The 17,974-nt window shown below is 35.5% G+C and overlaps 1 protein-coding gene across 1 annotated transcript; it reads left to right on the top strand.

The window, feature by feature from the left end:
* Positions 1-8,512: 8,512 nt before the first annotated feature.
* On the top strand, positions 8,513-17,768 carry LOC109091624. Its single transcript, XM_042712362.1, has 5 exons — positions 8,513-8,683; positions 15,513-15,848; positions 16,403-16,753; positions 17,106-17,199; positions 17,299-17,768. The coding sequence occupies exons 1-5, from the start codon at positions 8,632-8,634 to the stop codon at positions 17,333-17,335; spliced, it is 870 nt and encodes a 289-aa protein (XP_042568296.1). The 5' UTR covers positions 8,513-8,631; the 3' UTR covers positions 17,336-17,768.
* Positions 17,769-17,974: the final 206 nt, after the last annotated feature.

The raw sequence follows: 17,974 nt of genomic DNA, 5'->3' as shown, positions 1-17,974 counted from the left end.
TCACTGATCTCATCCAGACATTAAACTATTATAATTAAAAACTATATAATTTATACGATTATATAGATGATGTGTGAATGGGAAATGAACGGGAAATCTACTGAAAAATTATTATTATTATCTTTTTTTCTTTTTTTTTATTGTGTAGTAGTACATTTCAAAGATCTTCACTCATAACCATCAGCTGGTACAGACAAACTAAGTAGAAACATTCAATTTTAATTTATATTGTATCTTTAGGTAGGAAAGTGATAGTTTAAATTTTATGGTTTTATTGGCATGACAAATATTTCTACATTTGTGTTTCTAATAATCATATTACTTACATTAGCGGTCAGAAATAGAGATAAAATACATAAAGCCCATCATACACACATTTCTATCACACACCCCAGTTTTCTATTATAGATTTCAAAATATTTACAAAATAATATTTACAAAATCTTTAAAATGTACAGGTGTATGAAATATTGCCATTTACACTATCTGTGTGTTTTTAATGTTTAATGCTGTTTTTATTCATCTGTCATTCAGTCTGATTCTGAATTCATAGTTTATTCTTATTATGACACCCCTTCTATTAAAATATAGGCATTTATATGATTCATAGATCTTTCATCTTTCCAGTTTGTAATATTCAAAACAAAACAAATATGACATTAAATATTTTACCTTTGTATTTGTTGGGGTGCTGCATATAGTAATAAAACAAAATGAAAATACAACATAACAAATTAATAATAATAAAAAAATAACCAGTGTATTTGAGAAAATAAATGTTGCATAGGCGGCATTAAAAAATGAAATAAAATATTAAAGAATATTCATGGTTTTGGCCACCAGATGGCCTCAATACGACCAGATTCTAGAGTGACTGATGGTGTTGTGAGATGATCAGATGTCTATCTGTGTAGTTCATCAGTGATGCATGATACTATCTTGACTTCTGACTCTGACTGTTGGATTCATTTTATTTAACTCTAAATATATGTTTTGTATGGAACAGAAGTCAGAACATTTTGGTTCATATTAGCAGGAGAGAAAATGAAGAAACGCTTCGGCCACAAACCACTGACCTCATTCATCTAATAATAAACACGCAAGAGAAATCAGATGAAGATAAATCAGACTCAAAATGAGCTGGTCACACTACATTCAGTGAATCACATGTATGTTTTCCCCAGTGTTGTTACAAGAATTTAAACAGTGAAAGTTAATGAGAAGAGAAGCCTGCAAAATCTCATTAATTCAGTTTAAACAAAATAAAAGTTCAAATTTGGCTGCCAGTGAGATTTGGTCTTGGTGAGAAATGTTTGAGTTCGTAATGAGATCTCTGGCATTTCATTGCAGACGTTGGTGTCTTAGTGAATCTGAGCTTTTAACTTCAAAAATCACGTCTCCAATAAGACAAAACTCAAATATATGACATATGTAGTAAACTACATCCATGACACATGTGTAGGATGTTAGTAGTGGTTGAGCTGGAAGTGGTTTAATGCTCTTTAGAAACCCACCGGATGGCACCATTTATGAGTTAAGAATCATCATACCACTGATGATCAAAGTAAAAGGGTGTATATATCATTGTTCATTTCTTTTACCTTCTGTGAATTTCTGTTATCTTCCAAGAGAATGGTGTAGTGTTCTTTACACAATGTAAAAATAGCAGTATTTTCTTATCAATATGCTATTTACAACAAATGCAATGAACAATAGATTCTATTTACGCTACATAAGAATAGCAGTATTTTCTTTGCAGTAGGCCTAAGTGTAAATATTAGTATAGATGCTGTTTATACTTAGTGGCAGATATTTGCTCCTCAGTAATGTATACATTATAAAATAGTATGCCACAATATATTCTGTAAAATACTGAGTGTAAATGATTATATTTAATAAAATTTTTAAATAAATGCCGCCTTATAAAGACCTCCTTATGCCTACCCCTAACCCTAACAGATAAACAATATATTAAATAACCGTGTTGGCCTGTTTGGGGATACATTTCCTTTTATTTTTGATACGTTTGTATTTTTGAAATATATACAATTTTTTTTAATTTTATTTGGATGAATTTGTCTTTTAGCAGATTTTCTAATTGTTACATTTTTTTTTTTTTTTTTTTTTGCTGGTCAGTTACGAACAATAGGTCAAATTGAACTGCTTGCAAAAACTTGAGAGAACTGGGCGGAGCTGCAAATATTTGAGTGGCTCCTCCTATAACAGATGTAATCTCACTCCAAACTTTTGATATAACTTGAGAGTCCTGCGACTTATAGTTCATCAGCCTTTAAATCACATTTCAGTAGTTAAAATATTAATTAGCGCTAATTGTCTATATAGGCTATTCTCGATTCGTAAACGAATCTCTTATTTAAGTTGGTTCCTTTCAATGTATTGATCATGGGTTAGCAATACAATAAGAATCGGTTTGTGGTTCAGACAGTTCAAGGATTGTTTTGAGCCAGATCTCACTTAAACCGAATACTTTCATGTTTACTACCACGAGATCTATTTATCTGACAGAAGTAGATCTGCTGTTGTTCCAGTTGTGTATTGTGTGTGTTTTTCCCTTGTCTGCTGCTGATGTCATCAGTCAGATGTCATTACGGCTCAGTTGACACATTACATGATTACAAATTGCTGTAACAACCACAAATGTACAGTGTGTATTTTAGGACATCTTAAGACCTAAAATGCTTTTTTTGTCTTAGCAAATTTCATCTGAGCCCTTTTTGTCTTCGACCATTTCAGCTGATGCCTATACGAGGATATTACAACAATGAATCACACATCGCATTTATTCTTAAAATCACTCACAGACACTGGCAGACAAAAGTTGTGTTCTTTCTAAAAACAAAGCTGTGATGTCTAGAATAGTTCTTCTTACAAAGTACAACTCCTCTTGCTGTAGCTGGAAATAACTAGTGAAGCAGGGCTTATCAGCAGAATCACAACATGAGCATGTAAGGGCATGATGCTTATGCACACAAATGATATTTTCATATTTTACAGTTTGATTTGAGACCTTTGTTGTCATACATCAGAATTGGTGGGTTCAGTATTTTAGCAATAAAAATAAAATAAAATAAAATAAAAAACCAAAAACGAAAATTAAACTGTGAGCATCATATGGGCAGGAATGGAAAAACACCTTTCAACCACACGCTAATCACACATCAAGGTATACGTGTGCAAACTGACCACAGCCCACCAGCAACAGACAATGCTCACACACAACATGTTTTTCCACCAAACAGATCAAAACTATCTTTGTACAATCTCTGATGTATTTTATTGTGAGGAAGCAAAGTGTTTGTTTGTTGTTTAAGAAAACAAAATATTTTTGAGGCTTCAAATGTCAAACATGAAAATGCTCCAGTGAGACACAAGATTTAGATAATGTGTTAGAAGTCACGGAATTATAAAGCAAAGTCTTTTCATTGGTCCATCTCTGAATGTCATACTGCAGACGCTTCAGAATCATTGCACAATTTGCAATTAGACGGATGTACTGTTACTTCCTCTACAGTTAAAAATATGGGTGTTATATTAGACAGCAACTTGTCTTTTGAAAATCATATTTCCAATATTACAAAACAGCATATTTTATCTTCGAAACATTGCCAAGCTACGAAACATGTTACCTGTTCCTGATGCAGAAAAGCTAGTTCATGCGTTCATGACCTCTAGATTGGACTATTGTAATGCACTGCTAGGTGGTTGTCCTGTATCCTCAATAAACAAGCTACAGGTAGTCCAAAATGCAGCGGCTAGAGTCCTTACCAGGTCAAGAAAATATGATCATATTACCCCAATTTTACAGTCTCTGCACTGGCTACCTATTAAGCTCTGTATCAGTTACAAAATATTATTACTTACTTATAAGGCCCTTAATGGTTTAGCTCCTGCGTACCTAACTAGTCTTCTACCACGCTACAACCCATCACGCTCCCTAAGGTCACAAAACGCTGGACTTTTGATAGTACCTAGGACAGCAAAGTCCACTAAAGGAGGTAGAGCTTTTTCGCATTTTCGCATAAACTCTGGAATAGCCTTCCTGATAATGTTCGGGGTTCAGACACACTTTCTCTGTTTAAATCTAGATTAAAAACACACCTCTTTGGCCAAGCATTCAAATAATGCATCTCATAAATTTTGGACTGCAGTTATATCTGATCAAATGTGCATTATTATTCTTTAGCTTGGGTTAAACTAATTAATTTTACTTGGTTGGAACAGCAGCTATGCTAATCATGTCTCTATTTGTTTCTTTGTTTTTGCCACGGGATTGACACCCAATGGTAACTTGGATGTACACAAGCTTCAGTTTGGATCCAGAACACCTGAGAAGAGATGATGCCAATCCCTCAGAAGACCTCAGATGATGCTAACCCAGAGACAACATACAGAACTACCACATTTTGCTATAAGTTTGATTGCATCATATAATAATTGCTGTTAATAGTGTTCATTTTCTGTAAAGTTTGTATCGTATAAAGTGCTATACAAATAAACTTGAATTGAATTGAATTGAATTGAATTGAATTCTGCTGTGTGTCTGCTGGGATTTGGAAGGTTTAAGTTTGATTATCTACTCATGGCAACAGATACATATGCAACGTCATCCTCTTCCCCATGATGTTCGGCTTTTATTTTCTGTAAAAACAAAATATAATAATAATAATTCATACAAATTAATAAAAAAAATAATAATAATAATTTTCATTAAGCTTTGTATGGAAGATTATTTATGGAAGGCTGTTTCTGCCACTGAATTAAAAAAAAAATCAAAAAGGTAATTATGACTATATCTCACAACTCAGAATTGCAAGACAAAAAAAGTTATTATTATTATTATTTTATTTTTTAATATTTTTTATATTTATATTTTATATTTATATATTTATATTTTTTATTATTACATTATTTTTTTATATTTTTTATTCTGTGGTGGAAATGGCAGTTGTTTTGCTTCAGTGCTTTAATGTAAGAGTTGTATTATACTGACAAGAACACACATCACCATTGAACTGATGCAGAGACAACACAGTACACAGTCATAAACGATCTTACCGATTTCTGTGTGTTTCGTTTGTAGAACGTTGGTTCAGCGTACGTGATCTCGTCTGCACAACAATAACAACAGATACATTAACACAAGCAAACATAATCTTTACTAGATCTGTTTCTTTACCACATGTGTTATTAGAGCTGTCAAATTTAGATTGTTAAAGCATGCAATTTAATGTTTAATGCTGCATTACAAGGTTTTAATATTTGGATTTTTTTTTTTTTTTTTTTTTTTTTTTTTTTTGTATGCAATTTAATATTCACAGAAGCTTAACAACTGAAATATCACCCATTAGTGAAATTCTCATAGAAATCTTAATTTGAACACCAGTGGAGCTCTGCATCTTTACACAGGTAAGATTATATTCATGAAGTCTGTAAGAAGTTGATTTATTACTGAAGTGATGCATATTTGCATTTTTGTTTGATGCAGATTGAAAAAAGTGACATTATATAGATATTGTATGTATTTTGGTATGAGTTGGTATATATCGGTAATATTATGATATTCAGAAATATGGGGCTAGAGGGCAACATCTACAATGATGAGAATAACCATGATTAATAAATAATTAGGGATATCAATTGATTACAATATTTAGAGTATGCATTTAAAGTATTATTTTTATAATACTTGTTAAAAGCTGTTAGGAAACTCTTGCCTTCTTTATCAGTTTTTCTACATTTCTTGTAGATGCAGAAGATCACGACTGCAGCAACAATCAACAGAGATACAGCAGCAGCAGCAGCAGAGATAAGCACGATCAGAGATACAGAGTCTGGAGGATGTGAAGGAGACTGTGCTGTACCGTCAAAAGAGAAACAGTGTCAGTCTGATCTATAAAAAATAAAATAAGGAGATCAGTCCAGTAAATAATCACTAATCTCAGCGCTGCTGTACCTGAACATGTGTGACAGAGTTGAGTGATGTCCAGATGTTGAGTCTGGTTGCTGATGGGATTGTTGAGCACACAGCTGTAGGTGTTTTTATCCTGATATTCCACCTCCAGAGGTAGAGAGAGACTGATGCTGAGATCAGACACACTGATGCTGGACAATAAACTGTTTCCTTTGTACCAGGAGAGAGTCACATGACCCACATTCACCACTGAACACACCAGTGAACAATTCTGCTGTGATGATGATGATGATGATGATGATGATGATGATGATGATGAACAATCTCTACTGATGACAGGAACAGGCAGATGAGCTGAAAACATGAGAATAAAGAGAGACCTGGATGAATCTAATCATCAATCTTATTTTTAGTTCAGTGTTTTAAGTCACTATTTAGTTTGTCTGTCATCTCAAACTATAAAATTAAACTTTTCAGTATGTAAATGATAAAATATGAGAAGGAAAGGACAAATTATCTCTACTCACCATAGACAGAAACACTGAAAATTTGTGATGACTGTTTTGCTCCAGTTATCTCTTGTTGATAAAGTCCAGCATGTTGAGTAGTGATGTTTGTGATGGTCAGAGATCCAGTTTGATTGTCCAGCTTCAGTCTGTCTCTGAATCTCCCATCAGGAACATCATTATATGTGCTGAAGATTCCATCCTCTTTTCTGATTTGAGCTATCAGAGACTTTTCAGCTCCAAATTTCCACAGAATGTAATCGTCATGTTTTTTAGTATCATCAGTGCTTAGAGTGACAGAATCTCCCTCCATCACTGACACTGAATCACTAAACACACCTGGAGAAGAAAAAGAAACATATTTTTGTATGTTTGTTGTTTATAAAGCATCACATCAGCTGTAGTTTGTAACCTTGAATTGTGAAATGAAGAACAGCAGCAGAAACACAACGACCTGATATTTGAATGGAACTCAGGATTTCTGAGCCTCCGTTAGTTTACATTCTCTTTAGAAATTTCCATTACTTTTCTGTGACTATTAATATAAAATGTTAATAGACATGGAAAATTATGAACGTTTCTATACATTTCAATGACTTTTCTAGGCCTGGAACTCTCAGATTTCTACCCAAATGGAAATCACAAACCAAAACCTGAATTCAAAGTAGATCTCACAAATATATCTTATGAAAGGTCAAATTTGTAGCAGTGGCTTGTTCTGAATGGATAAAATAAATGAAGGCATAAAATGTTTTTATAACTTACCAATCAGACGCCACCAGCACAAACAAAACAAAACAAACATATAAAACATTTTCCTTGTCTGAACTATACCACTATCCCCCAAAAGCTGTCTGTTAATCTGTGTGAACCTGAATCCTCCCACAACAGCGTCTGACCCTCCTATATATCATCCTCACACTCTTTGAACAGGTGTATATTTATATGGTATTTAATGCTTCATGTATGGTTATATAATACATAAATGTTCTTTTGGTCCTTATTAAGACTTACAATACATTCCTAATTCCTTATCATTTAACACTGATAGTTTGAAAAGCTAATTAGATTGAAAGCTAATTGCCTATCTATGATAAATAAGTAAGTAGAAGAATATTGAGTGAATCTCCTTGAATTTAATGATAACAGAGTCAATGGCTTTAAAACAGTTATAATAATTTGATTATTTATTGTTGTCTTTGGTGTAACAAAAAAAGTTGACACCGTCCATCCTCTCACATCATCAGTTACACAACCACACTAACACTTCAGCTTCTGAGTCAAACTGAAACCTTCTGTGGGCTGACAGAGATGTTGTTTGAACAAACAACTTGTGCATGTCGTGAAGCTCTGGACTTTTTTTTTTCTCATTCCAGCTGACATATAAATATGTGTGTGTGTGTGTGTGTGCATAAGCAACTTTCTTTGCTTTCTTTTTTTCTCATTCCAGCTGACATATGTGTGTGTGTGTCAGTGTGTGTGTGTGAGTGTGTGCGCGTCTGCATAAGCAACTTTTTTTGCTCATCGCATTTTGTGAGCCACAGGAGAATGACTTCATGAGAGCTGATTGGCTGATGATGGCATCAGAAAAAAACTGTCCCTGTACAGTCCGGAGCTTTGACATCAAAGGCAGCAGACACTTCCCCTTTTTAATTTATTTATTTATTTATTTAAGGCAAATATATATATACATATATATATATATATATATATATATATATATATATATATATATATATATATATACACCCCCTTTCATGCGTTTACCAGATCAAAGCAATCTGGCGGCGAAACTTCGGAATTTCGAAATGTTTCAAAACCAAAGTTCCAAACCACTGAATCGAAACGAAAGATTTAAGAGCTTCACGAAGTGTTCCGAAAGCTCCTATCATCAGCTATAGGCTGTTTACACTGGACGTGAAAATACAAACGTTGCAAACCATTTATATATGCGTCAGTACTTCATAAACAGAGCATCAGTTTACTGTCGGGGATTTGTTGTGTCGCATCCATGTTAGACAGCATCACTAATTAGGCTATAAAGTGTTTTGTCTTTTGCGCGCCGCTCCCTTCCGGTAGGCTATGTGTCACGTGTTACTTTCATTTTAGCATTATACGTAAGAGATGCACTTTTGAGTCTACATTGAATTCTTATTTAGTTTTAGTTTTATTTTTCTGTTAAAAGTGGTGAAAATGAAGTTTCACTTTATTTTGCTGTCAGTGTGCTTGTTTTTACCTGAACATGGTAAGACATTAGGATATATACAATTTCTTTTCCGGTCGATAAACTGAACGAAGATGGACGGTTTTATTTTGTTTTAGAACTAGGCCTAATTGCTCAGTATTCGACATAAGTTTAATGTTTTTATCACTTGAATTCTGGGTTGAGTTTGTGTTTGGTAAAATAGTTCACAATCGACTGCAACAAACGAATGTGACGAATGTGTTTCGTTTTGTGTCAGACAGAACTGTTTCAAATCCAGGATGACTTGAAGTGAAATGTTTGTGATCGCTTATAAGATGTGGACACGAACAGTTTTCGACGTGTAATAAGAACAATTTCAGATCGTGAATTAATGACAAAGTATAGGTCTATTTTTTGTATGGCAAAACTATGAGGCGCCGCGTAGGATTTAAATCAAACTTCGCTTATGTGAATTTTTGAGTTAGAGTTCAAGTCTGCTTTATTGTCAATTTCCACATGTACAGTACATACATACAGAGAGAATCGAAATTGCGTTACTCTCAGTCTCCGGTGCATACAGATAACATTAACATTAAAGCCTAAAAAAAATAACTAGATCAAATATAAAATGTAGATACAATTATACAATAAGGGATTTATAAAATATAAAAGACATATAATAAAAATACAAGTTAAAAATAAAGTTAAATAAAGCAGCGCAAGGTAAATGACAGATATAGTGGCAAATCAATGAAGTGAACAAACAGTGCAGTTAAAAGATTTTTTAGTGCAAAAAAATCACTTATTAAAAAATATCTTAAGTCTGATTAAAGTGACAAGTGACAAGTGACCAAGAGCAGTTATTTAACTGACTGATGAGGTAGTTCCATGCCGAATGAGGTAGTGAGCGGTGAGTGAGCAGAGCCCCAATGCTGCACAAGTGACTCGTGCATGTCATCATATAATTAGTGTGTGTGTGTGTGGGGGGGGGGGGGGGGGGGGGGGGGGGGGGTTCATAGTTCAGTGGTGCCTGGGGAAGAAGAGGGGAGGGGGGGCAGGTTCGGGGAGGGAGTTCAGCTTCCTGACAGCCTGGTGGATGAAGCTGTCCTTCAGTCTGCTGGTCCTGGCCTGGAGACTCCGCAGTCTCCTCCCTGATGGTAGCAGGCTGAAGAAGCTGTGTGATGGGTGAGTGGGATCACCTGTGATGCAGAGGGCTTTGCGGGTGAGACGTGTTCCATAAATGTCCTGGAGGGAGGGTAGAGAGACACCAATGATCTTCTCAGCTGCTCTCACTATGCGTTGTAGAGTCTTTCGGCAGGACGCGTTGCAGGCGCCATACCACACAGTGATGCAGCTCGTCAGGATGCTCTCGATGGTGCATCTGTAGAATGTGTACATGATGGGGGGTGGGGCTCTGGCTCTCCTCAGTTTGCGGAGGAAGTAGAGACGCTGCTGGTGATTTCTTGGCCAGTGCTGCAGTGTTGTCGGTCCAGGAGAGGTCCTCTGTGATGTTGCACACCCAGGAACTTGGTGCTGCTCACTCTCTCCACAGTCGCACCGTTGATGGTCAGAGGAACGTGCTGAGTGTGTGCTCTCCTGAAGTCTACAACAATCTCCTTCGTCTTCTCCACGTTCAGAGAGAGATTGTTGGTCACTGCACCACCCGGCCAGGCGGCTCACCTCGCTCCTCCTGTATTTTGTCTCATCTCTTTTGCTAATGAGACCCACCACAGTCGTGTCATCCGCAAACTTAATGAAGAGGTAGGTTGGAGCTGTGTGACGGTGTGCAGTGAATGAATACATGTATAAAACACGTGCATATACACCTATACATTACTCACATATACATGCATACTACTGGATGTTTCACAAATACATATATTAAATACACATGCACACTAATATGAAATCGATACCAATACATATAATGTTAACAATGAATGCATACACACTTGTGAATAACTTGCGTATACATATAAACTTGACGCGTGCATACACCAAAAGACACTCGCATATATGTATAAACTCGATCCATGCATATACACCTACACACACTCGCGCATACATATAAACTGGCTGCATACAAACACAACTGCACATACTCGCATATACATATAAACTTGATCCATGCATATTACACCTACACACACTCGCGCATACATATAAACTCGCTGCATACAAACACAACTGCACATACTCGCATATACATATAAACTTGATCCGTGCATATACACCTATTAAACACTCGCATATAAATGTAAACTCGATGCGCGCATACACATCCATAAAACACTCGCGCATACATAAAAAATAACATTTACTAACGTATACAGTTCAAGATAAGAAAGACACATGCTTTATTTGTGTAAATAATATATATATGCAAGTGATTTCATATGTAGATGTGCAGAAACACAATCTGAATCGCACACTTTGTTTCGGCCTTCTACCCCTGGTATACAAAAGCATCAATAACACGCAAACGATGTCAACATTATCCGCCGGCAAAGTTCACGGACCATATCACACTTGCCAGCAGTAAGTTAATTGGCAGTCTCGATCTAGAAAAAGGTGAGAATTTAACTTCTATGCAATCTTCGTGAAATAGCTGCAAACGCTATGCAAATTACACACACACAGAAAGAGAGAATAAAATGTCCTGTCTCTATAGTTAAAAAATATAAAATGTGTTCCCAACTAAGTCCCAGTTTTAATAGTGAGCTTTGCCATTTTCAGAATTAAGGATGTCAACCAATTTAAATGTGGTTAAAGTTTGCTTTTTGTTAAACTGTATTTGTTTTTACAGGCCAAGGACACAATACCATCGGACTTTTAATAATGATGTTATACTGTTGACCTCTCCTGACGATAATGTAGTAGTAAAGCAAAAGAAAAAAACAGCACTTGCATGAGATTGGACACATATTAAATGCGTTTGAATTTGACAAAGCATGGGATAGAACGGGGTTTTGAGAAAAATCAAAGAAAAAGTGCAACATGATTTAAGGTAAATGTTTTTTTTTTTTAAAAGATGTTAGTTATTGTAAATGTTTTACTGCGTGATGTATTATTTAAGGGTTTATTAGTACCACTGGTTTTAATTGTGTGTAGTTTGGAAATACTTATGGGATGTATCCCATACAAGCTCATTACGCCTTAAGTGAAGGTCAGGAACTGGATAGCAGCTTGATTTTAAAGGTGTTCAAGCTGAAGGCCTTGTACGTAAATCCCTTAAGACCACTACTCTTGGTAAGACTGGAGTGTGTGTGTTTTTTTGTTTTGTTTTTTTTTTGTTATGAAGTTTAATTGATTTACTTTTTTTCTTTCCCATATGGGCTTCCTTATAGGGTTTAGGGTTATTTTAGGCCATATACAGTTGTACTCATAAGTGACGTGACATACAGCCAAGTATGGTGACCCATACTTGGAATTCGTGCTCTGCATTTAACCCATCCAAAGTGAACACACACACCGTGAACACACACACACACCATGAACACACACCCGGAGCAGTGGGCAGCCATTTATGCTGCGCCGCCCGGGGAGCAGTTGGTGGTTCGGTGCCTTGCTCAAGGGTACCTCAGTCGTGGTAATGAAGGTGGAGAGAGCGCTGTACATTCACTCCTCCTACCTACAATCCCTGCCGGCCCGAGACTCGAACTCACAACCTTTTGGATTCTCTAACCATTAGGCCACAACCTCCCTCATAAGTTTGCAGAATGTGCAAAATATTAATAGTTGAAACAAAATTTGAGGGATCATGAAAATTGCATGTTATTTTTTTTATTTAGTTCTGTCCAGAATAAGCTATTTCACATGAGATGTTTACATATACTCTACAAGACAAAATAATAACTGAATTTATAAAAACGACCCCATTCAAAAGTTTATTGTAATACCCTTCATAAATAAACCCCTAATAAACCCTTAAATAATACATCACACAGTAAAACATTTTACAATAACTATAACATCTTAAAAATATATATTGTTTACCTTAAATCATGTGGCACTTTTTCTATGATTTCTATCCCATGCTTTGTCAAATTCAAACGCATTTAATATGTGTCCAATCTCATGCAAGTGCTGTTTTTTTCTTTTGCTTTACCACTACATTATCGTCAGGAGAGGTCAACAGTATAACATCCTTATTAAAAGTCCGATGGTATTGTGTCCTTGGCCTGTAAAAATAAATACAGCTTAACAAAAAAGCAAACTTTAATTAATCACATTTAAAATTCCTTGACATCCTTAATTCTGAAAATGGCTAAGCTCCCTATTGAAACTGGGACTTAGTTGGGAACACATTTTATATTTTTTAACTATAGAGGCAGGACATTTTACTCTCTCTCTGTGTGTGTAATTTGCATAGCGTTTGGATGCATTTCATGAAGATTGCATAAAAGTTAAATTCTCACCTTTTTCTAGATCGAGACTGCCAATTAACTGCTGGCGAGTGTGATATCATGGTCCGTGAACTCAACCGGCGGATGATGTTGGCATGGTTTGCGTGTTATTATAATAGTGGGCGAAGAAAGAACATTTCTCAAAATGCTAATTGCTTCAGTTGTAGAACGATCCCTATCCATGATTGCAAATGCGGTATATAGACAGGTTACTTCCGTTCACGCTTAAACGACTTCCTTTTACACTGAAAATGCCTTCCGTTTACACTGAAATGCCTTCCTTTTACACTGAAATGCCTTCCGTTTACACTGAAATGCCTTCCGTTTAAACTGAAAAGTTCACGCACATCTACATATGAAATCACTTGCATATATATATATGTACACAGCAAATAAAGCACGTGTCTTTCTTATCTGAACTGTATACGTTAGTTAAATGTTATTTTTTATGTATGCGCGAGTGTTTTATGGATGTGTATGCGCGCATCGAGTTTACATTTATGTTCGAGTGTTTAATAGGTGTATATGCACGGATCAAGTTTATATGTATATGCGAGTATGTGCAGTTGTGTTTGTATGCAGCGAGTTTATATGTATGCGCGAGTGTGTGTAGGTGTATATGCATGGATCAAGTTTATATGTAGGTGCGAGTATGTGCAGTTGTGTTTGTATGCAGCGAGTTTATATGTATGCGCGAGTGTGTGTAGGTGTATATGCATGGATCGAGCTTATACATATATGCGAGTGTCTTTTGGTGTTTGCACGCGTCAGGTTTATATGTATACGCAAGTTATTCACAAGTGTGTATGCATTCATTGTTAACATTATATGTATTGGTATCGATTTCATATTAGTGTGCATGTGTATTTAATATATGTATTTGTGAACATCCAGTAGTATGCATGTATATGTGAGTAATGTATAGGTGTATATGCACGTGTTTTATACATGTATTCATAAGCGAAGTTTGATTTAAATCCTACGCGGCGCCTCATACAAAACTATTGAAAATGGGGTCCTGTAAATGCTTATAGGTAAAGTGAATAAAAACACGTCTCATCCATATCCTGAGAAAATGTTGTTGATGTGGATAATATGCTTTTAAAGCCTCTGCCAAATACATAAAAGTGTGAATGGTATTTACACGGGCATTCAAACTGTAAAAGAGAATATTAAAAACACATTTTTTGATGTGTATTATTTGAGTCTTAATGTGGTTAAAAATGGCAGTAAATTAATTTTATGTGCGGGGCACAAATGTTTGCTGAGAAAAAAAAAAAAAGTGGTAACCTCTTAACAGAAAATTAAGGAGTTAAGCCAGTTTTAATACAAGGTGAGAACAGAATGTATTTTTTATGAATACTTCTAATTGCTGCTAAAAATGCTACCAACACTTGAGAAATGGTTAAGGAGATTTGGAGGGAGATTAATGCGATGGAAAAGATGTCACACAATTTAAGACTCAGATTGAGTCATATTGAGAAATGGAAATATTTAATGAAGGGTCTGGGCCAAATATGGGGGCAGTGTTTTTTCTGTACTTTTCTCTACCGTATTTGATTTTAAATGGTTTACTGTTGTTCTTTATAGATTGCTTTCAGTTTTGTTATTGTAGGTTTGGTTTCCTTTTTTTATATTTAAAATGTTTTATTGAACATTGATTGAGTAACTGTTTTTTTTTTTTTTTTTTTTTTTTTTTTTTTGGTGGGGGGTCGAATAAATCAAACAAAAGTGGTTTGTTTTGTTATATATATATATATATATATATGTGTGTGTGTGTGTGTGTGTGTGTGTGTGTGTGTGTGTACTGTGTATATATATTATGTATATGTACACACACATACAGTATATATATTGAAAATCTTTACATGCATATATTTATATTGGTTCCTGGGGCTCAGTGGTAGTGTATTGTGTTAGCAGCGGAAAAGGTTGTGGGTTCAATTCCCAGGAAACACACATACTGGAAAAGAAAAAAATGTATAGACTGAATGCACTGTACGTTGTTTTGGATAAAAGTGTCTGCTAAATGCTTAAATGTAAATATTATATTTAAATATATTTAATATATAAACATAATATATTTTTCCTAAATATATACATGCATGCATGTGTATTTATATATATACATAATAAATATACACAGTACACACACACACATATATATATATATATATATATATATATATATATTTTTTTTTTTTTTTTTTTTTTTTTTTTTAACTTCTTTTTGGATGCGATTAATCACGATTAATTGTTGCCCAGCACTCAAATTTAAAATACTTTGAAATTTGATGGTCAGAATGGTAGGCAGTTGTAAAGTTTTGCTAGGTGGATGCTAAAGTGGTGCTAGGGTATTATGGATGGTTGCTAAGGTGTTATTATATGGTTGCTAGGGTGTTTTGCTTGTCCACTGCACTTTTTTGCTATATTTTTTTTTCCCATCATCCCAAAATTGAAAAGTTTGTTTATTTTTTCTCCAGGTGTGTCTGGTGTTGAGACAGATGGAGTGTTGGTGTCAGTGATGGAGGGAGATTCAGTCACTCTACACACTGATATTAAAAAAACCCAAGAAGACAGAATTAGATGGTATTTCAATGAGACTCGCATCGCTCAAATTAATGGAGATCCCAGTAAGACCTGTACAGATGTTCAGTGTAATGAAGGTACTGAGAGATTCAGAGACAGACTGAAGCTGGATCATCAGACTGGATCTCTGACCATCAGGAACACCAGAAGCACAGATTCAGGATTTTATCAACTGAAGGTCTTCAGCAGCAGCAGCATCAGTGAAAAGACCTTCAGCGTTTCTGTCCATGGTGAGTCATTAAACAAATGTTTAAATCAAGTTTATACATGTTTAAAAGCTTAAACTGTGGTCCTTTTCAATCTCGTCTCCCTCTTTCTCCCACTTCACCTGTCTGTTGTCCATACTGTACTCTATAAATAAATAAAGGCAAAGAAGCTCCAGTTGTGTTCTGGTGGAGATGTCAGTTTCTCATCATACCACATCTGATCACCTTCTCTAATCTTCTGTTTAAATGCATCTCATATTTTGTACTAGCTCATTAGCAATCCAAGCACATTTGACGCAAACAGGACCAAAAAAAAACAATGTTTAATTACTGAACTCTGTGGACTTTTTTGTTGAAATTCAACTTTTTTGAATTTGCTTTGATTATAACACCACTTACCTTTGGAAACTGATCAAATTAGGCAATAATTAGTTATTTTGGGGCCACACACATACACAAAACAGAAGTTCCAAACAACTTAACATGAATCTGCACAGTTATTTTCATGCTTTTTTTTTCTTGTTGTAGAGTTTCTTTCCCCAAAAAGATCCTCCAGCAGCTGTTGGTTTGTGTTTCAGGTGTTTCTGCTGCTGAACGAGATGAAATGAAGAGAAAGTCAGTGAAGGAGGGAGAATCTGTCACTTTAGATCCTGGTGTAATGAAAACGCCAAATCATGTGATGACGTGGTTTTTTAATGACACGCGCATCGCTCAAATCACTGGAGAGCCCAATAAGACCTGCACAGATTTTCATTGTCCTGAGAGATTCAGAGGCAGACTGAAGCTGGATCGTCAGACTGGATCTCTGACCATCAGGAACATCAGAATCCCAGACTCTGGAGTTTATGAACTACAGATCAGCAGCAGTAGCAGTCGTCGTCGCCGCCGCAGCATCAGCAGTGTGAAGAGCTTCAATGTTACTGTCATTAGTAAGTGTAATTTAGTATTGCTTTTTTGCCCATGTGACTCACGCCACGTAAAACATAAGCACATCAGACGTTGTTTGTAGAAAACATCTTTAATGTCTTTGCAGAAACAAGGTTGTATTGTTGTGAAGTGCAAGTTACTGTAAGTGGAAAATAACAATATACTGCTGGTATACACACATCTTTGAGTTTGAGATCGGTGGATTCCAGCTCGCTGTGTTTCTGCTGCTGCCTCATGAGATTGTATTGCTGTTATTGTTTTAGAGCAGGCCTACCAATGCAATGCCATTGCCACAGAAACCAGTCTGCACAAGGCTATAGATGAGTAATGATTGTCTGTCTTTATCTGATCCAGATTCAGGTCTGTCTCCAGCTGCTGTAGCAGGAATATGTGTTGTTCTGCTGCTGGCGTCTGCAGCAGCTGGTGTGATTTACTATCGCCACAGGAGGTGTGACTGATCACCTACAGATATCATAGTGAGAGAAAAATATCATTTATTGTGCAAAATTAGTTTTTAATTGCAATGTTTTTTGTTTGTTTTTTTCAGGACATTCAAGAAGATCCCAACTTCAGAAAATTCTTAATGACAAAGCACTTTACCTGTTTACTTCTAAGGGAAATTTTAAATCACCTGTTACTGGAAGCACACAATGGCTATAAAATGTTTACACACCTTTGTTACAATTTCAGGCTTTTAAGATGTAAGACATGAATCCAACTTAAATCATATCAGATCTTTTTCCACCTTTAATGCAGTATTAAAAGCATCAAAATTAATAAAACAAATAAATAGACACTTTCAAGAAAAAAATAATTAAAAATAAAAGACTTTAACTTGGTTGCACAAGAGTGTACTTCCCTTGACTAATATATGGATGATACGTCTTTTGCATTAAATACAGCAGCCAGTCTTTTTGAATATATCTTGATTGGGCTATTTTTACCGCTCTTCCTTGCAAAAGAGCTCCAGATTGATCGTATTACAGGGGATCTCCTGTCTACAGCCCTCTTTGAGACATTCCTCAAGTTTTTTTTTTTGTTTTTTTTAGGCGCCTCAGACTGGACCTTTCCTCTTCTGAAGCCATTCTTTATTCACTTAAAATCTTCTTCATCTTCAGATTTTAATGGAGGCCTGCAGGTTTTATGTCAAATGGTCTGTGATTTGGTTTCATCAGACAGTAACATGGTTTAAGGTATAGTCTCAGGGGCCTTTCACACTGAAC

The sequence above is a fragment of the Cyprinus carpio genome, chromosome A22 (genome assembly GCF_018340385.1).
Source record: "Cyprinus carpio isolate SPL01 chromosome A22, ASM1834038v1, whole genome shotgun sequence".
Taxonomy (NCBI): Eukaryota; Metazoa; Chordata; class Actinopteri; order Cypriniformes; family Cyprinidae; genus Cyprinus; species Cyprinus carpio.
The sequence above is the reverse complement of the archived record's forward strand: the minus strand, read 5'-3'. Positions and strand labels throughout refer to the sequence as shown.